The sequence below is a fragment of the Acartia tonsa genome, chromosome 15, assembly GCF_053477335.1.
Source record: "Acartia tonsa isolate MP-2025a chromosome 15, ASM5347733v1, whole genome shotgun sequence".
NCBI classification, from domain to species: Eukaryota; Metazoa; Arthropoda; class Copepoda; order Calanoida; family Acartiidae; genus Acartia; species Acartia tonsa.
Window position 1 is genome coordinate 15,298,486 of NC_137274.1, and position 26,064 is coordinate 15,324,549.

General features: G+C 33.8%; 2 protein-coding genes across 2 annotated transcripts in view; both read right to left on the minus strand.

Moving 5' to 3' along the window:
* Nucleotides 1–9,814, minus strand: part of LOC145306936 (uncharacterized) — an 80,843-nt gene extending 71,029 nt beyond the window's left edge. Inside the window, exons 1-3 of the mRNA XM_080149275.1 lie at nt 9,752–9,814; nt 8,696–8,817; nt 8,332–8,411 (exon numbers count right to left, since the gene is read on the minus strand). Coding sequence (XP_080005401.1) covers nt 8,332–8,411; nt 8,696–8,817; nt 9,752–9,814 — 265 coding nt within the window. The remainder of the gene's footprint in view (nt 1–8,331; nt 8,412–8,695; nt 8,818–9,751) is intronic.
* A 237-nt stretch (nt 9,815–10,051) lies between these two features.
* The window catches only part of LOC145306937 (uncharacterized), a 66,341-nt gene continuing 50,328 nt past the window's right edge, over nt 10,052–26,064 (minus strand). The window contains exons 8-13 of the mRNA XM_080149276.1: nt 20,165–20,247; nt 18,707–18,766; nt 12,870–12,908; nt 12,154–12,213; nt 11,459–11,530; nt 10,052–10,201 (exon numbers count right to left, since the gene is read on the minus strand). Of these exons, the coding sequence (XP_080005402.1) occupies nt 10,052–10,201; nt 11,459–11,530; nt 12,154–12,213; nt 12,870–12,908; nt 18,707–18,766; nt 20,165–20,247 (464 nt within the window). The remainder of the gene's footprint in view (nt 10,202–11,458; nt 11,531–12,153; nt 12,214–12,869; nt 12,909–18,706; nt 18,767–20,164; nt 20,248–26,064) is intronic.

Sequence of the window (26,064 nt, forward strand, 5' to 3'; positions counted from 1 at the left end):
AAGATTGATGAAACTAGCAGTGTAGAAACTATTCGACCAATAATTTTAGAGAGAAAATGAGAAAGAGAAAGAGAGAGAGAGAGAGAGAGAGAGGGGTTGAGGGGGAGGGAGGGAGAGAGAAAGAGAGAGAGAGAGAGAGAGAGAGAGGTTGAGGGGGAGGGAGAGAGAGAGAAAGAGAGAGAGAGAGAGAGAGAGGGAGAGAGAGAGAGAGAGAGAAAGAGAGAGAGAGAGAGAGAGAAAGAAAGAAGGAGAAAGAAAGAGAAAGACTGAGTAAGAAAGAGAAAGAAAGAAGGAGAGAGAGAGAAAGAAAGTAAAAAAAGCGAGAGAAAGAGAGAGAGAGAAAGAGAGAGAGAGAGAGAGTGAGAGAGAGAGTGAGAATGAGAGGGACAGACAGAGAGAGAGTGAAAGTGAGAGGGACAGACAGAGAGAGAGTGAGAGTGAGAGGGACAGACAGAGAGAGAGTGAGAGAGAGCGAGAGAGAGAGAGAGATAAAGGGAGAAAGAGAGAGAGAGAAAGAAGGAGAAAGAAAGAGAAAAAATGAGTAAGAAAGAGAAAGAAAGAGAAAGAAAGAAGGAGAGAGAGAGAAAGAAAGTAAAAAAAGCGAGAGAGAGAGAGAGAGAGAGAGAGAGATACAAAATTGCCAACAGACGAACAGGCGCCGTAACTTATTAAGCTTCGCTACTACAAAAAAAAGAATTAGGACAGTGATTTTGCAAGAAAGAAAAAAATATGGTGAAATCATTTTTTTTCGGGGGTGGGGGTGGGAGCTTTGCAGGGAGAGAGGGGAATTGGAGTTTAAAACTAACAATGGCATATTTTGACACATAAAACAACAGATCTATAGTATAGATGTATATATAAACTACCTCCCTTCCTTTTTCAATGATCTTTTTCGTCTGCTTCTAAATTGTATTCTGCTACAGGGCTGTGTTAATATAAGCGACACCATTGGCTGATTTTCAATGAGCCAATAGAAAGGTTGCACAAGGTTGATACGATGGGGAGATACAGTTATTTAACCCTTTCTCCCTCTAGTGTTATCAATCATAAAACTTTGAGGGGAAGGTTATTTTTTTGTCCATTATCTCATCCCTATTTAACTGGTGATAAGTCATGAAATTTAGGGATCAGAGATAGGGAATAGAAGAAAAAATTTTGTTGTTCTTGAAATTGTAAAGAATTTTCTCGTATTCATTCGAATCCGGTGGATAGGAACCGGTTCTCATCCATACGAAAAAACTATGTCTAGCATCGTATTATATCCAGTTTTCTACGAATATAGAAATGTACAATCATAAGATTAAAACTAGTTTTTTTTAGCCGGTGCCTTCGGCACCACGGGGCTAAGAAAACTAGTTTTCATCTTATAATTGTACATTCTATATACGCGGAAAGCCGTATATAATACGATACGAGAAATAACTATTCCAGTATGGTTTCAAAACCGATTAACATCCGTTGGATAAGAACCGGTTCTCATCCAAACAAATAAACTATGTCAGCATCGTATTAAATCCAGTTTTCTAAGACTATAAAAATGTACAATCATAAGATTAAAACCAGTTTTAGCCGGTGACTTTGGCATCTCGGGGCTAAAAAAACTGGGTTTCATCTTATAATTGTACATTTTTACATTCACGGAAAGCCGTTTATAATACGATGCGGGAAATAACCATTCAAGTATGGCTTCAAATCCGATTTACATCCGTTGGATTAGAACCGGTTCTCAGCCATTTCCGGAAAATATATGACATTGTAAGACTGAAAAACATCCACGAATATTAAATTAAAATCATCAATCTTATACCAGTTTTGTTAGCCCGGGCCTTCTATAACGCAATGTGATAAACAATTTTTATAGATCTTAAATGATAAGACAGTAAACAATGTACATCCCCAATAATGATAAACAATATTACCCCTATATATCTATCAGAATTCAATAAAATTTGTGAAAGATTTTTTATGAAAGAGAGATGGTGCATAATAAATTTGAGTACCAGAGCTGGATCTTTAAATCATTTCAATGGTGCGCCAAATCGGGGTGAGCCAACTTTCCACCAATGAAAGCACAGCATTTTACGAAATGCCGCGCTGTGATTGGCTGAAATTCGGCGCACCCCACTAAAATGATTTAAAGATCCAGCTCAGGGCTGTTTATTTCACTAGTCCTTAAAGTTTAATATTAATTTCTTATTCGTTGGCTCAATAACTCTGAGGACCTTTATTGAATTTTAAATGGTTGTTAAGTGTCAGACCACTAATTATTATCTTCATAAGGGGTAATTTTGTGCATCATCATTGGGGGGAATGTACATCAAATAATCGTCTTATCCCTTGAGATCCCTGGAGCCCAAATCAGGAAATTGTTAGAAGATTTTACCGCGAAGTTGACATCAAGTTGCCAACTTGGTATAGTTGAAACCAAATTTGTGATGCTGTCTAAAATGGTGCAAAAAATGGGGACAAATTTCAAATTGATTTGACGGGGCTGTTTATTTACGTCACAAGTGAGGGGAAAGAAAAGGGAAGGAGGCAAGAAACCCCCTAGAAAAGAGATGGGGGTATGATGTCACACGCCAAAACAATTTGAAATTTGTCCCCATTTTTTGCACCATTTTAGACAGCATCAAATTTGTTTAATTTATTCTATATGATAAAGTAACAGGATGTTTGTCTGGTTCTTTGCCCATTTGTCTGTTTATCTATCTGTCTGTTTTATGTTTGTCTGTAACAAAGAATCTTACAAACCGCAGAACCGATATGGTTCTCCTTTACAATGTTGCTTCTCATAGGTCCTTGGAAGGTTTATAACCATTTTCGAAGTGATTACTACCACCCTCCCAAGAAATATTTTTAAAAAAATTTTCTTTTTAAATCTATATTTGAAATGTCGATTTTCCCCTCCCACCTCAAAATGCCCCTAAAGGCCTCAAAGGGCGTAGCTTCTAGTAATGTATATACTATTACTTGGATCTTGCACCAGAATTTTTGGTATTCTAGTAAAGTGAAATATGAAGCAGGCCAAATGACGATTACCCCCTTTAACATATCCCCTCCAACCCTACTGGATGAACGAAACTAAATTTACCCCTGCCAACAGATTTCAGGGGGGGGGGGGTAATTCCCCCCCCCCCAAGCAAATTTTACCCCCGAGGTAAACATTTTTTTGTTGGGGGGGTAAAAAAAAATTTCAAATGTTTAGCCCCCCCCCCAAAAAAAAAAAAACTTGAACGTCTATGCATATAAGCAACCCAAATGGACGACATTGGAATAAAACACTAGAGGAGGAAGGGGTTAAAAAACTGTATGTCCCCATCTCAAGGACCTTGTGCCAACTCTTAATTGGGTCTTTGAAAATCAACCAATAGTATCTGGAATATTAAAACAGCCAAGTAGCAGAAAAAAATTTGCTAGCAGACGAAAACGGGCCTTGGAAAAGGTTGGAAGGTAGTTATCTGTATATACATCTATAATATAGATCTGTTTTAAATCTATGTCATTCTTGTTCTTTTGTGTTGGCAGTATTGTCGTGAAATTAAGATATTATTGCGGTTCAAGCCTTAAAAATCAGGAATCTAAAAAAAGAAGACATTGGCCGATGAATTGATGTCACTGTAAATCTAAAATGATTATACATAAGATTATCCCTTACTTATATAAAAGATTATGGTAGAAACGTTTGAATAGTCAACTTAATAATAAATTTTTTTTTATCTTACTTCGATACGATAATATTTATTTATCGCATCGTATTATAAACAGCTTTCCGCGATGATAAAAATAAAATTATAAGATTAAAAACAATTTTTTTAGCATCGAAATACCGAAGGCAGTGGCTAAAAAAACTGTTTTAATCTTAAGATTGAACATTTTTTATAGGAAACTGGTTATAATTAAATCGTTGCTATTCATAATTTTCAGCATTGCTGAGAACCGGTTCTAATCCACCAGATATAAATTGTTTTCGAATCCATACTGGAAAAACCCAGGGTGGGAGGGGACATTAGGCTGTTTATTACAACATTTCCTAAAGTCTTATAATAAATCTATCTTATTCGTTGGCTTAAGAACTTTAGGGACTTTTCATAAATTTTGATTGGTTGGTTTATGTAGTTGATTGTTCAAACGTTTAAACCATTAATTGTAATCTACAGAAGGGGTAATTTTGTGTATCATCATTGCAGATGTACATTAATTTATCGGCCATTATCTTATCCCTTTAGATCCCTGAAAAAACCATTCCAAGATATTTTTTAAGGATTGAACTTGGAATGACAAGATGTATATGAGATAGGAGGATGGCGGGTCTAGGGTCATAGAGAATATAAATATTACACAAGATCATTCTTAGAGTGGCTTTTTGATTGGGAGGGAGGGGACATTGAGTAGGAATGTATACTAGTACCCAAAGTTTTAGACTAGTACCCAAAGTTTTATACTAGTACCCAAAGTTTTTTGCTAGTACCCAAAGCTTTATACTAGAACCCAATGTTTTATACTAGTACTTAAAGTTTTATACTAGTATCCATAGTTTTATAATAGTACCCATAGTTTTATACTAGTACCCAGAGATTTATACTAGTACCATAGTTTTATAATAGTACCCAAAGTTTTATACTAGTACCCAAAGTTTTATACTAGAACGCAAAGTATTATACTAGTACACAAAGTTTTATACTAGTACACAAAGTTTTATACTAGTACCCAAAGTTTTATACCAGTACCCAAAGTTTAATAATACTACCTTAAGTTTTATGCTAGTACCCATAGTTTTATTACACTAGTTCCCATAGTTTTATACTAGTACCCAAAGTTTTATACTAGTACCCATAGTTTTAATGTAATACCCAAAGTTTTATACTAGTACCCAAAGTTTTATACTATTGCCCAACGTTTTATACTGGTACCAAAAGTTTTAAACTTGTACCCAAAGTTTTATACTAGTACCCAAAGTTTTATAAATGTGTTATTGTATTCGTTGGATTAACAACTTTGGGGACTTAAGTGAATTTAGATTGGTTGATTCATTAAGTTGAGTATTCAAACGTTTCAACCACTAGTTTTAATCTACAGAAGGGGTAAATTTGTGTATCATCATTGGGAATATACATCAATTTATGGGCAAATTTCTTATCCATTATACTAATTGTACTCTATAGAAGGGGTAAATTTGTGTATCATCATTGGAAATATACATAAATTTATGGGCAAATTTCTTATCCATTATACTAATTGTACTCTATAGAAGGGAAAAATTTGTGTATTATTATTGGGGATGAACATAAATTTATCAGCCATTGTCTTATCCCTTTAGATTCCTGGAATCGAACAATGTCCTCAAGCAATACTATAATATTTCATATCCTTAGAAATAGCTTCTAAATTTTCAAGGTTCGTCAGGGGCCCAAAGGATAAGACAATGGATGATAACTTAATATCCCCCCCTTTATCACATCAATATAATATTGTGTCTGATAAAAAATTTGGGGGATTTAAGGAATAAAGAATATTTTTGTTGTCATTGTCCTTTCCCACCCTGTTGTTGGGGGTTAAAGCAATTTTCTCAAGTTGCTAAGGATAATTGTAGTCTATCTATCTATCTATCTATCTTCCTGTTTTTATCTATCTATCTATTTTTTTATCTATCTATCTATTTTTCTATCTATCTATCTTCCTATTTCTATCTATCTATCTTTTTATCTTCCTGTTTCTATCTATCTATCTATCTTCCTATTTCTATCTATCTATCTATCTATCTTCCTGTTTCTATCTATCTATCTATCTATATATTTTTTGTTTCTATCTATTTATCTGCCTATTTCTTTCTATCTATCTATTTTTCTGTTTCTATCTATCTATTATTTCTTTGTTTCTATCTATTTATCTATCTATCCATCTGCCTGTTTCTATCTATCTATCTTTTTAGAAATAGAAAAAAGATATAGAGAAAAATAGTTAGACAAAGAGAGAGAGGGAGAGAGAAAGATAGATAGATAAAGAGAGAGAGAGAGATAGAGAGAGAGAGAGAGAAAGAGAGAGAAAGAGAAAGAGAGAGCATTAGAACAAAATAGAAAGAGAAAAAAAATAAAAAAAGAGAGAGAGACAGAAAGAAAGAAAAAAAGTGAGAGAGAGAAAAAGAGAAAAAAAGAAAAAGAGAGAAGAAAAAAGAAAAAGAGTGAGACAGAGAGAAGGAGAGAGAGAGAGAGAGAGTCAGAGAGAGTCAGAGAGAGAGAAAGAGAGAAAGAGATAGAGAGATAGATAAATTGAGAATAAAAATGTGTTCCTTTGTTAAAAATTGACATATTGGGTAGATCAAAACTGCTGCCAGCCTAAATAAAAAAAAACAAGGATGAAAACAGTATCCATTAGTAGCGAAAGCGCTAGAAAGTACCATGTGTGACGTCATAAAAATAAGTCTAAATCCATCTCTTAATTAGGGGTTTCCTTTCGTTCTTCTCCTCTCATCCTTTATATGACGTTACACAGGACACTTTGTCATGTGTGACGTCATAAAAATACGTCGAAATCCATCTTTTTCTCAGGTGTTTCCTTTTCCACTTTTTCTCCCATTTCTGGGATGTATTTTAATGACGTCACACATGACACAGCAAAAAAACTCTATATTAATGGTCTGTCCGTACGTAGGGAGATATTTTCAAATTGAATTTACATATAGTTCAACAAAAAGTCTTTTTAGAACCAGTTTTTAATTTTTTAGAAATTAATTATAGAAAAAAATTACATTGTATTTAAAAGCGAGAATAGTTATTTCTCGCATCGTATTATAAACAGCTTTCCGCGGATATAAAATATACAATTATAAGATTAAATCCAGTTTTTTTTATATTCGTAGAAAACTAGATATAATACGATGCAAGACATAATTTTTTAGTATGGCAGAGGAGAACCGGTTCTAACCCACCGGATATTAATTGGTTTCGACGCGATACTGGAAAAAATTATAATGGTAAAATTGACATACGGACATTGCTATTCAAGTATGGCTTCGAAACCAATGAATATCCTCTAGAATTGAACCGGTTCAAAGCTCTACTAAAAATTATGCATAGTATCATATTACAGACAGTTTTTAACTTATAATAAAATTATAGTATCAATACCAGATTTCTTTCTATATGACTAACCGCGGAAAGCTGTCTACAATACGATGCGATAAACAACCATTCTTTCTTAATAATAAGTTTGAAATCGACTTGATAATTTTAACATGCATAAATAAACAATAACAGCTATCCGATACAGACGTTTTATGACCGTTTTACCGTCCAGCCGACTGCAGTACCTGGAACTCGCAAAACTGGTCGACCGCCGACCCTCTGTCTGTCGGCTCCATAGAGTGACGGCTCTGACGCTTCTGATAACGACCTAAACAAAACAGTATTTGAAGATGTTTGTCTGTATGTCTGTATGTCCACATGTTGTATGTCTGTCTGTAAGTCAATAAACAAAATAGTATTTGATAATACCTGTTTATCTGTCTGTCTTTATGTCCATCTGTCTGTCTTTATGTCCATCTGTATGTCTGTCTGTTTATTTGTCTGTTTGTCTGTATATATGTCCATCTATCTGTGTGTTTGTCTATCTGTCTGTATGTCCATCTCTATATTTCTGTATGTACTTATGTTAATCTGTCTATCTGTATGTATGTACGTCTGTATGTATGTCCTTCTGTCTGTGTGTATGTCCATTGATCTATATGTCTATCCGTCTTTATGTATGTCAATCTGTCTGTATGTATGTCCATCTGTCTTTAAGTATGTTCGTCTGAAGGTATGTACGTCAGTCTGTAAGTTAACTTGTCTTATTGTATGTCCATTTAACTGTCTCTATGTCTATCTGCCTTGATGTATGTCCATCCGTCTGTCTGTTTGTCAATCTATCTGTGTATATAAATATATGTCCATTGGTCTGTTTGTCAATCTGTCTGTCTGCTATAATTCTTTATGAATGTCCTTCTGTCTGTATGTATGTCCATCTGTCTGTATGTCCATCTTTCTGTATGTCCTTCTGTCTGTATGTCCATATGTCTGTATGTCCTTCTGTCTGTATGTCCATCTGTCTGTCTGTATGTCCATCTGTCTGTATGTCCATCTGTCTGTATTTACATATATCTTTATGTCTGTATGTCTATCTGCCTGTATGTCCATCTCTATGTCTGTCTGTATGTCCATCTGTCTGGCTGTTTGTCTGTTTACCTGTAGCATTATGAATGGGAATATCAGCTTGGCGGTATCTAGCTGTGTAATGGCGGTACTGCGGGGCTGTATATGTCCATCTGTCCGTATGTCTGTCTGTCTGTCTGTTTACCTGTAGCATTATGGATGGGTATATCAGCTTGGCGGTATCTAGCTGTGTAATGGCGGTACTGCGGGGCTGTAGAGTAGGACCTTAATTAAAACAATAATGAATTGATTGACAAATTGATTGACAAATTGATTGACAAATGTTTGACAAATTGATTGACAAATTGATTGATTGATTGTTTGATTAATTGATTTTAAATTTGAAAGAAATAGTAAAGAGTTTAAGGGTTAAGACGATGGATACCTTAAATTACGACCGACCAAATTTTTCTTCCTGTAAAAAAATTTCGAAAATTTTCTTAAACCTTATAAAGATTTGAAGTTTTTAGTCAACAAAAGAGAGAACTTATTTATGAAACATATGGTACCTTGTGACTGCATGTAGCGAGGCTGCCTTACTCCTGTAGTGATGGTACGACCCTGGTGTGACGGAGGTCTTGCTACGCTGCAGGGTCACTATGGGTCTCACCTCACTTGCACCACTCACGTCCTTGTTACAAAAAGAAATATTATATAAGGAAAAAAGAAGAGAAAGAGAAGGGAAAGAGAATGAAAAGAGAAGGGAAAGTAAAGGTAAAGATAAGGGAAAGAGAAGGGAAAGATAAGGAAAAGATAAGGGAAGGAAAAAGGGAAAGAAATGTGAAAAAAAGAAAAGGAGAAGGGAAAGTGAAGGTGAAAAGAAGGGAAGAAAAGGGAAAGATAAGGGAAAGAAAAGAGAAAAAAGAAAAGGAGAAGTGAAAGTGAAGTAGAAAAGAAGGGAAGAGAAGGGAAGAAAAGGGAAATAAAAGGGAAAGAGAAGTGAAAGAGAAGGGAAAGAGAAGGGAAAGAGAAGGGAAAGAGAAGGAAAAGAGAAGGGAAAGAGAAGGAAAAAAGAAGGGAAAGGGAAGGGAAAGAGAAGGGAAAGAGAAGGAAAAGAGAAGGGAAAGAGAAGGAAAAGAGAAGGGAAAGAGTAGGAAAAGAGAAGGGAAAGAGAAGGGAGAGAGAAGGAAAAGAGAAGGAAAAGAGAAGGAAAAGAGAAAGGAAAGAGAAGGGAAAGTAATGGGAAGAAGAAGGTAAGGAGAAGGGAAAGTGAAGGGAAAGAAAAGGGAAAGATATGGGAAAGATATAAATCAGGTTATTAAAATGTTATAAGTTATATAAGACTAAAGGTTCTATGCCTTTAAAAGTTGATTATGGTGCCACGTTGACTATCTAGATCTTTTATATTTATTGGTCAGTCTGTCGGCACCTTCATAAACCTTTAAGAATGGATATAGAATACATGGATATATTGACAGGGGAAAATTTCTCGTAAAGTTAGGTTGCTAATATGTCCCTCATTTATTATTCAGTTCGTTCATCCAGGTGGTTGGTAATTTTATTTTAGCCAGCTCGGATCATTACTTTAATACAATAGTACCACCAAGGAATAGTATATTGATTACCTTCAGTGTGTATGGGGGTTGGAAAGGGTTGGGGCCAACAGATCTGGTTGCTGCGGCATACATGCTGTACAACAAGCCAACTTTCAACACATTTTTCCCAAGTTTTAAAAGCGAAGCTTTTCTAAAATTAAAGTAGGTCCGTACGTCCGTCAGTCCAGAATTGTAATAACTTTTCGTTAATTTAATCATGTTAGAATTGTCCAATCGATTTCAAACTTTGCATGGTGATATCTGTAAAAAGTAGGTACACTATAGAAAACGCAAACTCTATAAATGTTATCAGAATTATGTATGTTCATTTTAAACATGTTCATTTTTCATTGCAAAGTTGGCCTTCCTGTTATGACGTCTGATAACGGCATGGCGCATCCCCGCGGGTAGCTCTCCCCTTTCTGATATGGTGGGCAGGGGGGGAGGCGCGGTAACAGGGGGGGATAAGTCACGTGGGATCTAGAATAGATTATCAAGTTACAACAAGAATAACAAAAAAGGATTAGATTATGACCGATAAATTAATGTACATCCCCAATAATGATACACAAAATTACCCTTTTGTAGATTAAAATTAGTGGTTGAAACGTTTGAACACTCAAATTGGTGAATCAACAAATATGAATTCATTTTCTCTGTGACAACATACACAAGTAGTGAAGCACATAAAAACCATGGAATGGTCAGAGTGGGTTGTAGAGCAGATTTTTAGTTATCATAACAAAGAGAAAATCCGCAAACCTTATAATTGCACAAAGCATGACAGAAAGATAAGCAATTTAAAGACCATGACACATGTCATAATAATCTTCACTTCAGATGTCTATCTTAAATATTAGCTGAGAAAATAACACTTTCCCTTTTGCGATAAGAACTGACGGAAGGACAGACAAAGTATATTATATAGTAGCTTCAAAAATTTTTAAAAAAATATTAACAAAATTAGTTATTTTGAAAACTGATGCCTTTTTATAATATATGATAAACTTATATAAAGTGTGTCTTAAAATGGCAGCTTGGGTATGATGCTGTACGTATTGGTGCAAAAAATGGGGACAAATTTCAAATTGTTTTGGCGTGTGACGTCATACCCCCATCTCTTTTCTAGGGGGTTTCTTTCCTCCTTCCCTTTTCTTTCCCCTCACTTGTGATGTAAATAAACAGCCCCGTCAAATCAATTTAAAAATTGTCCCCATTTTTTGCACCAATACGTACAGCACCCTTGGGTATTTTCAAATTTGCAACAAAATCACGAAGATACAGACAAATAATCTTTTTGGAGAACCAAGTTTAGTAAGTCCTAAGAACCATACAAAGGACGATAAAAAAAAATTGCTGGAAGAAGTGTAAACTATAGTCAATTTTTTTTAATATAGGCATAAAAATCTGTTAAACCTGAAATTATTCTTTCAGCCTAGAGGCCTCTAAGGCACTTGTAGCAAGTTGGGATAGGGAAGTGGGGTTTTATATTTTATAAGATATGGTAATTCTTTTTTAATGGAGGCAATTTATCAAGAGGTATTTTTTCTTGAGGGAAGGTGAAGGTACACCTCCCCAAAATAAAAAGAAACCTTCCCTGAACATAAATAATCTTTACTGTAAATAAAGAACCATATCAGTTAAGCGGTTAGCAAGATCTTAGAATACAGATAGACAGACAAACATACCAAAATTTCTACACTTTAATAAAAATTGAAAACTACATTGTAAAACTACCTTTGGTAATGGTGGTAGAATATCCATACGTCCTTTTTTAGCAAGATGGAGCATTGATAATGATCTCTGAACCTAGATAGATAGATAGATAGATTTATAAATAGATTGATAAAAAGATTGATTGATTGATAGATAGATTGGTAGATTAATATTTAGATAGAAAGATTAAGATATATAGATAGATAGATTGATAGATATATTGATAGATAGATTGATAGATAGATTGATTGATTGATAGATAGATGAATTGATAAATATTTTGATTGATTGATTGCTAGATAGATAGATTAATTGATTGATTGATTGATTGATTGAATGATAGATAGATTGATTGTTAGATAGATAGATATAATTGATAGATAAATTGATAGATAGATTGGTAGATATATTGATAGATAGATTAGATAGATTGATAGATTGTTGAATAGATTGATAGATAGATTAATAGTTAGATTGAAAGATAGACTGATATTTAGATTGATAGATAGATTGATAGATAAATTAATAGATATATAGATTGATAGATAGATAGATTGATAGATAGATTGATAGATAGCTTGATAGATAGATTGATAGATAAATTGATAGATAGATGGATTGATAGATAGATTGACAGATAGATAGAATGATAAATAGATAGGTTGATTTATTAATTGATAGATAGATAGATAAATAGATAGATTGATATATTGTACCTCACTACGTTCATCAGAAGAAAGCTGGTATCTGTATACCCAGGAGGGGTGGGGCTTAGGTCCTGCAGGGTTACAGTCATGTATTAGATTATTCTAGGTTGACGTAGTGCGGACTTTTTTAGAAACTGCATCTAGCGTCAAATAAATAATGACGTCATACAATACAAATATCCAATGATAGGCCAGTATACAATTTACCATTGGCCAATTATAATTTATACTGGCCTATCATTGGTCATTTGCATTGTATGACATTATTTTTATTGGACTGGCCACTGTACACTATTTTAATTTTTTTTTTGAAAAAGGGGGTGAGGGGTTGTTGATATTAAAGGAAAGAGAGAGGCAGAGAGAGGGAGAGGAAAAAAAGACAGAAAGAGAAAGAGAGAGGGAGTTAGACAAAAGTAAAAAAAACGAAAGAGAAAGACAGAGAAAGAGAGAGCCAGCGAGATAGTGACAGAGTGAAATAAAGAAAGAGAGAAAGAGAGAAAGAGAGATAGTGAGAGAGTAAAATAAAGAAAGAGAGTTTGAGAAAGAGAAAGAGAGAGAAAGAAAGAGAGACAGAGAAAAACAGGGAAAGGCAGTGGGGAGGGTACTACCACCTCCCAAGATAAATAAAAGTGGTGGGGGAGGGGATCAACATCTTCCATACAACTTAAGTGCCCCTAGAAGCCTCTAGGGGGGCGTAGCCACTAGTCTTGAATAATTTAATAAATTCCTGGCGTCTTCAAATTTAAATCATCATCATCCTTTTCCTAAAATAAATGTTATTAATAGAGAAGCTTTACATAATTAGGGTTGGTCTGTACGTCCGTCCGTCTGTCCGCTTAGATTCTTGATTTATTAATGTGATAATAAAGCGACAAATTACATATTGATTCGGTACTTGGACAAACGTCCCAAACGTCGGAGTCCCAAACGTCGGAGAGGACAAACGTCGGAGAGGACAAACGTCGGAGTGGCTACTTAACCTAACCTAACCTATTTTAGGTTTTTAAATGCCTAACCCCTGCGGGGGGCTTATTTGTAATTTCATATCTTAACCTAACCTAATCTGTATAGAAATACTTCATTAAATTTATATTTTAACACTCCTGCGTTTGTCCACTCCGACATTTGGGACTCCTGCGTTTGAAGATTCCTGTAAAAAATTGGTACACTATTAGGATCTTAAGCTCTGAGCTGACTATTAAAAAATAAATTCTGTGGAAAGCTGTCTATAACATGATGCAATAAATAACTATTATCAAATTTCATACAGAACACGTTTTGAGCCAATAATAACAGAATCTATGAAGGGAGGGGCCGGGGGGGGGGGATTGTAAAAATAAGGTACAATATTGGGATCATGGAAAGAAAACGAAGTAGCTAATTTCATCGTATTTTCACAGTAGCTTTTCTTCTATTTCTAGCCCCTGCAAGGCAATCATTAACATTTACCTAACCTAACCTATAATAACCTATTAAAAAGTACTGCTGTGAAAATACGACGAAACCCGCTGTAGAGGGACTAAATAAATCAGCCATGTGACGTCATAATAACCTCGTTTTCAGGGCTTTCTCTCCAACTTCTCCTTTCATCTAACTCATTTTTATGACGTCACATGGCTGATTTTTGAGATTATTTGTCCCTATACAACCCGCTACTTCGTTGTCTTTCCTTTATCACAATATTGAAATACTAACAGCATATCACGAATTGAGGATAAGGGGGGTTTTATTTACTCTTAAACATTGAACGATGATTCCTGTTATAATTAGGTACAATATTAGAATACAACATGAGGGGGAGAAAAGGTTTAATTTATCGTCCCCTCCATCCCTATTCTATTCTACACTATCCTTATATAGAAGTAACAGGATGATTGTCTGCCTATATGGCTGTAGCAAAAGATCTCGCTATCCACTGAACCAATATGGTTCTCCTTAACTGAAGCTTCTCATAGATCTAAGGAAGGTTAATAAATATTTTGAAAGAGGGTACCACCACCCTCCATAGAAAAATAATCCTTAAAAAATCAATCTAGACTCTCTAAAAAATTTTAAAATTTAATTCAATTTTCAAGGGCTCCTAGAGGCCTTTAGGGGCGTATCCGCTGGTATAGTTAAAGAGTAGCTGTGCTAATAATAATTGATATGCATTGCATCGTGTCATAGACAGCTTTCCGCGGATATCAACTATTAGCATGGCGGATGACCGGTTCTAAACCAGCGGATATTTTAATCGGTTTGGAAGCCATATTGGAATTATTGTTATGCATGGCTAAACAAAAAGTGAAATTTGAGAAGGGTGGAATCAATTCCGTAGAAAAATGTGTTAAATAAAATTTCAAATCGAAAATAGTGGCGATCAATTTACACCGGTACCCAAAGTTTAATAACCACTTTTGGGTACTTTTATTGAATATTGTTTGGTTTATTCTTAACTGGCGGCTACGCCCCTAGAGGCCTCTAGTGGCACTTTTGATGTTTTTGTATGTTAAAGTCTCTACGTTACTTCTTTTTGTTTTTTATGTTACGTTGAAGTCTCCCATATATTTTAAAATTTTTCAATTTTTTTGTCATTTCTCTTGGGAGGGTGGTTGTACCCTCCCCCAAAATAGATATAAACCTTCCGAGAACCCATGAGAATCTACCCTGTTAAGGAGAACCTGATCGGTTCAGCGGTTAGCGAGATCCTTCGGTACAGACACACAGACAAACAAACATCCTGTTACTTTAGTATAAGGATTAGTAGTGTCCAAACGTTTAAACCAATAATTTAGAAGAGGTAATTTTGGTTATCATCATTGGGAATGTACATAAATGTTATCTATTATTCGTTGGCTGAAAAACTTTGGGTACTTTTATTGAATCTTAAAAGGTTTGTTCTTATTGGTGGAACAGTTTAAACACAGCTAGTTAAATAGCCTAAAACCTTCTCAGAAGATCTGTAAAAATCATTGGAAAATTGACAACCCAATGGGTTCAGTGGTTATTGCGGAAATTAATTCCCACTGTGAAAATTATATGGTTAATCTCAGGGATATTAAGGGATAAGAAAATGGTCGATAAATTGATATATATTACCGTAAACAGATCTATAGTATAGATCTATATACAGACAACTACCTCCCTTTCTTTTTCAGTGACCTTTTTCGTCTGCTTCTAAATTATTTTCTGCTACTTGGCTGTTTTAATGAAAGCGACACAATTGGTTGATTTTCAATGACCCAATAGAAAGATTGTACAAGGTTGATGCGGTGTGGGAGATAAAGTTATTTAACCCTTTCTCCCTCTAGTGTTTTACTCTAATTACCTGTATAAGGCAAAATAAGGTTACCCCTTCTGTAGATTATAATTATTGGCTGAAAACTTTGGACACTACAGTTTGTATTCAATAAAAATACCCAAGTTTTGTTATGTCCAGGGAAAAGGGAATGATATTCTGACAAAAAAATTATAATTTTCCCACAGCTCCCTTTCCCTTTTCCTCCCCTTCTTACCCACCCCTCTTAAGTTACATGAAAAAAATATACCTCAACCATACTCTCAAAGGTTTCGTGATTTTTTGTAGAATTGATTGTTAAAATAGTTAGGCCTGAGCTGGATCTTTAAATCATTTCAGTGGTGAGCCAGATCGGGCTGCGCCGTATTTCAACCAATCACAGCGCGGCATTTCATAAAATGCTGTGCTCTCATTGGTGGAAAGTTGGCCCACCCCGATCTGGCTCACCACTAAAATGATTTAAAGATCCAGCTCTGGTTATGTCAACGAATTTAAGTATTTTGGTCACCAGTGTAATTTACAGTCTAATGTCCACTCCCTCCCTGGGATAATCCTTAAATGAGATATTCAATGAGAACAAGGACCATAATATCCATAAAATTATATATAATTGCAGATTCTTGAATGTTTGCGAATTGTGGATTCAAGCAATATTTTAAAGTGCTAAGCCATGAAAATTAACAATCCGAATCCGCAATTTAAATTGCATATTGCAGATTTGGGTTCTTGGTCCAAAAATTTCGCGGATTGCGGATTTTTGGATTCGGATTGCCTGCCCTATAAAATTTGTATCTTATATATAAGTAAATGAAGCCTATAACTCTTTACAAAGATTCTAGACTATGTCCCCTCAACGAGATGGGAAAGAGCAGATAAATAGTCTAAAACCATCCTGGGACTGATTAGAATTTTCCTTAAAACGCAAATTCAATCGGTTCAGTTATTATAATCTTAAGCTACAGAGCAAAAAAAATTTACAACTATACAGGGCGTTTAAAAAAAACTGCGTTTTCCGGTTTTGGGAAACAACCAGTAGGCGTATGAAAAAAATAATTATAGGTCCATATTCTATGTATAAATATACACCAGATTTGCTTAAGGTGTTTTTTAATATCTCTTAAAATACGGCTTTTCTGATAGGTACATGTAGGAGAAAAATGCTTGATGTTAAATCTGATATATCAATTTGATTGAAATAACTTGTAAATTTTTGAGAAAAAAGTTTTAAAATCCCATTAATAATATGGTAAATGGGTAAATGAAAGTGCATGTTTATTTTTTTGTCATTATTCCCCTTTTTTTTTCTCTGAAAAACGCTTTTTAGATCCTTACAAATTGCAATATTTCTCGTTTCTCTTGGTTGAACAAACTTTAGGTGACTAACTCTTTATAGTATTTTAAATTATAACATAAAAATTAAAATACTTTTTATCCCAAGAAGTTATCTTTAAAAACAAAAAAGTTACAGCAGTTTGTTTTATTTACTTAAAAGTTCAACCTACAAATTAATAGCTTAAATGTTGATGTATGCACTTGAGATTTATGGTTTGACCGTAAATATTAAACATTTGATCCGTATTTGAAGGGGGGAGGGGTGGATTATAAATGTCCGTTAATGGAACGTTCAATTAGATGCCAAAAGTGGGCGGAGAGTTTAAAGTTTAAAGATTTTGTCTATGATAAAAAAATGCGTTTTATGTTTCAGTAAACCTGTAAATAAGTTGAATAAAAATTGAAATGAAAATAAAATATGTTTGTTTAACATTTTAGACAGATAGGAATAGTATTTTTTTTATAAAACAATATAAAAAGCCTTAAAAACTGACCAAAAAAATTATCATTCATGCTTTTTAGAATTAATCAACTCTAAAATGCGCCGTTGTTTTTAGAGTAATCAATAAACACCTTTTATAAAATTAATCCATATTTTTATAGAGAATAAGAATATATAATTATTTTTTTCATACTCCTACTGGTTGTTTCCCAAAACCGGAAAACGCAGTTTTTTTTTAAACGCCCTGTATAGAATACTAGCGGCTTCGCCCCTAAAAAAAAAATGGTGGGGGGGATTTTTTGTTCTTGGGGGGTTGGGGTGTCCCACCCCCCAAGAAAATAGCTTAAAACCACCACAGGACCAATAGGTATATACCCTGAAGAGTAGAATCCGATCGGTTCAGTGGTTACCGAGATCTTAAGCTTCAGCGGACGGACGGACGGACAACAGACATCAAGCTTCTTTGTATTATAGAGGATAGATTTATTGTTTAATCTCTAATAAATTTCGGAGAATGGGGACATTGGACTGTAAATTATAATGGTCCCCAAAGTTTTACAAACACAAACACAGATAATTGATAATAATTAGGAATGTCTATCTATCAGTCCATTAGAGTAAAACACTTGAGGGGGTGTAGGGGTAAATAACTGTATGTCCCCAGCCCAAGGAACTTGTGCCTTTGTCTTTGAAAATCAACCAATAGTGTCGGGAATATTACAATAGTCAAGTAGCAGAAAACAATTTGCTAGCAGACGAAAAAGGTCATTGAAAAGGGGGTCAGATAGTTATCTGTATATACATCTATACTATAGTTCAGTCCGATTATTTATTTTTAATTATCTATCATTGAATTTTTGACAAGTGACAGTTTTTTTCTCATAATTTTCTATTTTCCTCACTTTTTCTTTCTTTTAAATCTCTATTTTTTAAACTTATACTTTCCCTTTCTTTCTTTCTCTCTCTCTCTCTCTCTCTTTCAGTTTCCTTCTTTCTATATTTATTCTCTCTTGATTTTTCTCTGTAAAATCTCTTTCAAATTAACACAATTAATGGAACCTAGTATTAGTGTCTGACTGATTATGACGTAAGAAAAAAATTAGCCAATGAGATGTCATTATTGACCAATGGTAAAATTTATAGTGGCCTCTCATTGGCTATTTTTTTTCTGACGTCATAATCAGTCAGACACTATTACTAGGTTCCAATTAATGGCGCTTTGGAAAATAATGTTTTAAGGTATAATTTGTTGAAAACCCTGAAATTTTTTAAAAAGATGTATAACTCCCCACGTTAATAAAGAATTATTAATTATTAACTTATGTCAATAATAATAATAACTAGGGGAGGGTACCACCACACTCCCAAGAAAAATCGATCCTAGAAAAAAATGACACAACCCTAAATGGTTTTTTAAAACTAAAATCTAAAATTTGAGGAGAGAGTCGACTTCCTGCTCCCTCCTAACCTGAAGTGCCCCTAGAGGCCAATGTTGAAAAAAAATTGCTTACCCTTTCCATCTCTTGTTTATTTTCTCTGTGCCGACTTCTTCCATCTTTTTCTGCTCGGATCTAAAATAATATCATGTTTTACTATCTATCTATAAGGGCTCGGCAGCCGCGCGCCAGCCGCCTGTAAGCCTCAGGGAAATCAACCTTTTACAATTTTAAACGTCTGCTGGAAGCTTAAACTTGACCCCATTTATGACTACCAATCTGAGAAAGACTAAACTACATAACCTTTGTGTCACTTTTGACGTCATATAAAGGGAAAAGAAAAAGGGAAGGCGGGAAGAAAATGTCTTCAAAAGAGATGGGAGAAAAGGGAATCGTCTTCCTCAAAAGTGACACAAAAGTTATATAGTTTAGTCTTTCTCCCAATCTTTCAAAAAAAATGTCAAATGTTGAGACTTAGTCGCTACTATCAATTCATCTATAAGCAATCCATACATTAAGCAATTTGTCTATCTATCTAAACCCGTGATCGTGGCTCAACAAGTAGCACATCCGCTTGTCGTCGGGAAGGTGATAGGTTCGAATCTCGGCCCGACACCGCGGCATAACTAAAGACGTTAAAAATGGTTCCTAAAGCTCCTATGTCAGGTTCGCGACATAAATAGTAAGAGTAGGGGAAATGCCTTGGTCCTTAAACAGGTGCAACTCATTACCATGCACAGTTATGACTTCTCAGACAAAGGTCATGCAATCAAAGGATGGTTGTCTGATCTATCTATCTAACTATCTATCTATCTATCTATCTATCTATCTATCTATCTATCTATCTATCTATCTATCTATCTATCTATCTATCTATCTATCTATCTATCTATCTATCTATCTATCTATCTATCTATCTATCTATCTATCTATCTATCTATCTATCTATCTATCTATCTATCTATCTATCTATCTATCTATCTATCTATCTATCTATCTATCTATCTATCTATCTATCTATCTATCTATCTATCTATCTATCTATCTATCTATCTATCTATCTATCTATCTATCTATCTATCTATCTATCTATCTATCTATCTATCTATCTATCTATCTATCTATCTATCTATCTATCTATCTATCTATCTATCTATCTATCTATCTATCTATCTATCTATCTATCTATCTATCTATCTATCTATCTATCTATCTATCTATCTATCTATCTATCTATCTATCTATCTATCTATCTATCTATCTATCTATCTATCTATCTATCTATCTATCTATCTATCTATCTATCTATCTATCTATCTATCTATCTATCTATCTATCTATCTATCTATCTATCTATCTATCTATCTATCTATCTATCTATCTATCTATCTATCTATCTATCTATCTATCTATCTATCTATCTATCTATCTATCTATCTATCTATCTATATATCTATCTATCTATCTATCTATCTATCTATCTATCTATCTATCTATCTATCTATCTATCTATCTATTTATCTATCTATATACCTGTAGAAAACAGAAAGTATGCTGGGAGGCTAGAAAACTGGCGATCATAGCCACTACCGTACTCATTGTTGTACACAGATACGCTGAACAAAAATATAATTAACAAGGATGACAACATCCATAAAAGTGAAGGACATGGAAGGACATACGAACATTAACACTTGAACTGAAAAACTTAATATTAATGTATATGTTTATACAAAATTGTAAGTAAATTTGTTGCAAAACTGATTAAATACATGTTATTGTTTAAGGACATACTAACGTTTTTAAGACTTGATTATATAGATGCTTCGCTTATAACAATATACCTTGTTGCAATATGAATCACTAAACAACACAAAAGAGACTATGTCTACTAAACTTTGGGTACCAGTATAATTTACATACAAGTATATATCCCTCAAAGCCTAGATTTATATATTATTAATTAATTTATTTTCTCGTATTCATTTGAATCCGGTGGATAGGAACCGGTTCTCATGAATACGAAAAAACTATGTCTAGCATCGTATTATATCCAGTTTTCTACGAATATAGAAATGTACAATGATAACATTAAAACTAGTTTTTTTAGCCGGTGCTTTCGGCACCACGGGGCTAAAAAATCTAGTTTTAATGCGAGAAATAACTATTAGTAAATCACGTACTTCGTACATATGATGTTTTATAAAGCAACTAGCGGCTGTGCCCCTAGAGGCCTCTAGATGCACTTGGTGTATTTGGGCGGGGGGGGGGGTAGTTATATGCAATCCCCCTAATTATAAATTTAGTTTCAAAAAGAAAAAGCTAAATCTCTCCTCTACTTTTTTGTAATATCTTGCATCTTATATAGCAGAATTAGTTCATTATTACACTATTTTAGCTGAGATTCGAACCTAACACCACAACAGTCGCTGAACCGGCTTGACACAAGCTAGGGACGCAGTCACTTACATAAAGTGAAAGGACAAAACTGTAAAAGAAAAGGGGGGAGGAGGGGAAAGGGTGAAGGGTAAATGTATACTTGAAAAATGATGGGAAAAAATGTTTAAAATTCTTCAATATTTCTCATTAGAAACAAAAGACCATATGTATGTTAAAAGGACCTTCCTATATTTGTATTTTTTTATTCTTGCGCGCCATTTTCAAAATTACCTAAAAATGCCGCATTTTTTTACACTTTTCTTCAGATTTGAAGTATATTTCTTTACCAGTGATCTACAGGGATAAGAGAATGACTGATTAAATGATGTAGATCCCCAATGATTGTACACAAATTTACCACTTCTATAGATTACAAATTGAGAGTAGTTGAAATGTTAAAACTTCCAAATAAGTTAAAAATTTAATTCCAGAGATCTAAAGAGAAAAGATAATGGCTGATAGATGATGTACATCACCTATGATGATACACAAAATCACCCAATCTGTAGATTATAAATAGTAGTTGAAACGTTAAAAATTCCAAATATCTAAAGGATAATACAATGGCCGATACTTTAATGCACATCCCCTATGATGATACACAAAATTATCTATCCTGTAGATTACAATTAGTGGTTGTAACATTTAGACACTTAAATTAATTAACCAACCAACCAGCATTCAATAAAAGTCCCCCAAAAAAACAAATCTTATTCGTTGGCATGTAGTGTTTAAACTTTTTAAGCAGTAAATTTGTTTATAATTTGTAAGGATGTATAACAAGCTAAAATCAATTGTCTTATCCCTTAAGATTCAAACATTCCTAGAAAATATGTCATACAAAAAAAACTAGAATATGAGTTTCCTTTTAACACAAATTCTTACAAATATTCACACACAGGGTGGACACCGGATACTTATACTTTAACAAGGATGAAAACATTTATAAAAGCAAAGCTCTAAAACGGTAGGACAAAGGAACATTTTCACTTGTAGAGTGTCAGAACTGAATAATCAAAATATAAATCTATGAAAGTCAAATTAAAGTTTTAGGTAAATTCGTTGAAAACTGCTTAAATACATTGTCCTGAGAATCAGTATTCCAAAAATTAAATCAATCGATATTTATATCACATAAATATATAATGCTTAAAAAGTTCAAAATTAACATGTTTAGAAATGATTAACGGACTGATCGATGGACCAACCCTAATTATAAAGAGCTTTACTTTTGAAAACATGTGTGGGGGTATGAAAACAGTAAACCCTTCCTCCCCCCTTCCCATGTTTTTTTAAAATTAAAAGTGAAGCTTTTTATAATTAGGGTCTGTACATATGTACGTTTGTCCATCTGTTGGGCATACGGTTAGGAAATATATTTCAATAAATAACTAAGAAGTATCAAAGACTTTTTCACTCGGTAAATTTATCTTTTTGTTAATTTAGGCATATTAGAATTGTCCTTGTATTATGAAACTTTGGATAATAATTCCAGTAAAAATTAGGTACTATTAGGAAAGCGTAGCAACTCTTAAACCCATAGTAGTGCTTTTTGTTTGATATAAGTATCCTATTATGATTTTTGGAATATGTTAAGCGGCTTTATCCGCTTTTTTCAAATTTGAAATTTTTTATACCCATCCCTAATGTTAATAAACAAAATTACCCCTTCCGTGCATTACAATTATTGGTTGAAACATTCGGACTTTCAACTTAATAAACCAACCAATCAAAATCTATTAAAAGTCTCCAAAGTTGTTAAGCCAATGAATAAGAAAACGTTATTATAAAACTTTGGGGACTAGTGTAATAAACAGACCAATGTCCCCTCTCTCTCTCCCTCTGGTAAAAACAGTGGCCATCCTGTATTTACACAAAATATCAAATTAAAGAGTAAAAAAATTAATACAATGGCCAGTCTAAAAAATATTAAATTATACATTTAACAAGGATGACAACCTCTATAAAAGCGAAGCACTGAAACGGTAGGACAAACGAATGTTAAGACTTGTATGTAGAGTGTCAGAACTGAATAATCAGAATATAAATGTATAAGAGTCAAAACAAAATTGATAGTAACTTTGTTAAACAACTGCTTAAATAAAGGACATACTTACATTTTTAGGACTTGATTAAAGAGATGCTTCGCTTATAGCACTATACGTTGATATCCTAGGAATCAGTATTCCTAAATTCAGATCAATCGGATAATTTAATCATATCAAAATTATTGTTGAAAAAGTTAAAATCAGCATGTTTAAAGTATACGCATGGACAGACATTCTGGTAACTATTATAGAGTGGCTACACTTTCTAAATGTACCTAACTGTTATAGGAATCATCATACAAAGTTTAAAATCGAAAGAACAATTCTAACACGTCTTAATTAATGAAAAAATTAACCGTGCCGGACGGACTAACTCTACGGACTGACCCTAATTATAGAAAAGCTTCGCATTTAACAAGGACGACAGAAACCGTGTGTAGCGAAGCACAAACAATTTGTGGATGGTGGACATACGTCCAACGTTAGTTTTAATGCAGATGTTTAAAGTCATGGAATATGCATTGGTCTTTTCCAGATTGACCGACTGACAGGTGGACGGACGGACATTTTGAATTATAGAGTAGATTTGCTTCCAACAAGGACATTACTGTACTTTATCAGCGCAGCAATAAACATACTCTGTTAAGATGGATATATTATTACTTGGATATTGTACCCGATTTTCATGTACTCTAAAAAAGTGATAATTGCAGCTGGCTGAAATAATAATACCCCTCATCAACACCATCCCCTTAACACCTACGAAATAAAAGAACTGATTAATAAATGAGGTCCATCAGACTGACAGTAAAAATAAAAATATTTTTGTAAAAAAATCTTCCAAAATCATTTTAAAAATCCTCCAAAAAATGAATACGTACTTTTTGATAATGGAATTTTACAAAAGCAAGGATGACAACATCCATAAAAGCGAAGCTCAAATTTCGACTATCATATGAGGTTGAATAGATTTAATATTGAGAAATATTGAAATGTCTAAACGAAAATTTCATATAAATCTACCCCAAATTTACTTACATAAAGGTTGCGAAATATTTTAAATAAATTGAAAATAAGCGGGAAGGGGGATATAGTTTTTCGTTTTTTTTTGTTAATTACTTTAGGGTTGTTTGGTTTGAACAAAAATTACCCCTTCTGTAGATTAAAATTAGTGGATTAAACGTTTAAACACTCTACTTAATGAACTAACCAATCAAAATTCACTAAAGTCCCCAAAGTTGATAAGCAAACAAATAAGAAAACGTTTTTGAAAAAGCCATTATACCAAAAATTCAATATTTCTAACTTGTAAAGGAATCACCCTGCTTAGTTTGAAATCTAGAGGACAATTTTAAGCTTACGGACGGACAGATGGACTATCCTTCATTTTTATTTTTTTAAGAATCGACCTTAAGTCCCAAGCAATGATAAACAATGCTAAAATTTTGCTAAAACGCATTTTTTGCGAATAAATTTCGAAGAATTTATGACCGATTTTTTTGGATAAAAAAATATACATTGCATGGTATAATATCCGGTTTCAAGTATATAGTTATAAATGTCTGTTTGTCTGTCTGTTTGTTTGTTTGTCTGTCTGTATGTTTGTCTGTGTAGCTTTATGTCTGTCTGTCTGTCTATTTTTCTGTCTGTCTGTTTGTCTGTCTGTCTGTCTGTCTGTCTGTCTGTCTGTCTGTCTGTCTGTCTGTCTGTCTGTCTGTCTGTCTGTCTGTCTGTCTGTCTGTCTGTCTGTCTGTCTGTCTGTCTGACTGTCTGTCTGTCTGTCTGTTTGTTTGTCTGTTTGTCTGTCTGTTTATCTGTCTGTTTGTCTGTCTGTCTGGTCTGTCTGTTTGACTGTCTCTCTGTCTGTTTGTCTGTTTGTCTGACTGTTTATCTGTCTGTTTGTCTGTCTGTTTGTCTGTCTGTTTGTCTGTCTGTTTGTCTGTCTGTTTGTCTGTCTGTTTGTCTGTCTGTTTGTCTGTCTGTTTGTCTGTCTGTTTGTCTGTCTGTTTGACTGTCTGTCTGTAAGTTTGTTCTGTATGTTTGCTTGTCTGTTTATTTGTCTGTCTGTTTGTCTGTCTGTTTGACTGTCTGTTTGTCTGTCTGTTTGACTGTTTGTTTGACTGTCTGTTTGACTGTCTGTTTGTCTGTCTGTTTGACTGTCTGTTTGACTGTCTGTTTGACTGTCTGTTTGACTGTCTGTTTTAATGTCTGTTTGACTGTCTGTTTGTCTGTCTGTTTGTCTGTCTGTTTGTCTGTCTGATTGAATGTCTGTTTGACTGTCTGTTTGACTGTCTGTTTGACTGTCTGTTTGACTGTCTGTTTTAATGTCTGTTTGACTGTCTGTTTGTCTGTCTGTTTGTCTGTTTGTCTGTCTTTTTGACTGTCTGTTTGACTGTCTGTTTGACTGTCTGTTTGACTGTCTGTTTGACAGTCTGTTTGACTGTCTGTTTGTCTGTCTCTATAAGACTATAAACTGAAACAAGATTTGCTTTCTTGAAAACTGATGCATTTTCAATGAAAGAACTAACAACCAAACAAACGGACAGACAAACTTTTAGGGGACAATCAGTTTAGATGGCTCAAATAGATAGATAGATAAATATATAAATGGATAGATGATAGATAGATTTATAGATATATGGTTAGATAGATAGATAAATGTTAGATAAATGAACAGATAGATAAAAAAGGAGAAATTGGTGAAGAATTAAAAATAGATTCTTTTTTTTTCAAAAAGGTCTAATAAACATGCATGTTTTTAGATAGAGCCGAAAATCTGGTGAAATATGAAATAATGTTGAAATATAATTGGCATAATTTTATTTATTTTATTAGAATTTAAAGCTTTGATGTTGGGAATTTATATCTATTCAAAAGATAAATAGATAGATAGATAGATAGATTAGTAAATAGATATTTATATAGATAGATAGGTATTTAGATAAG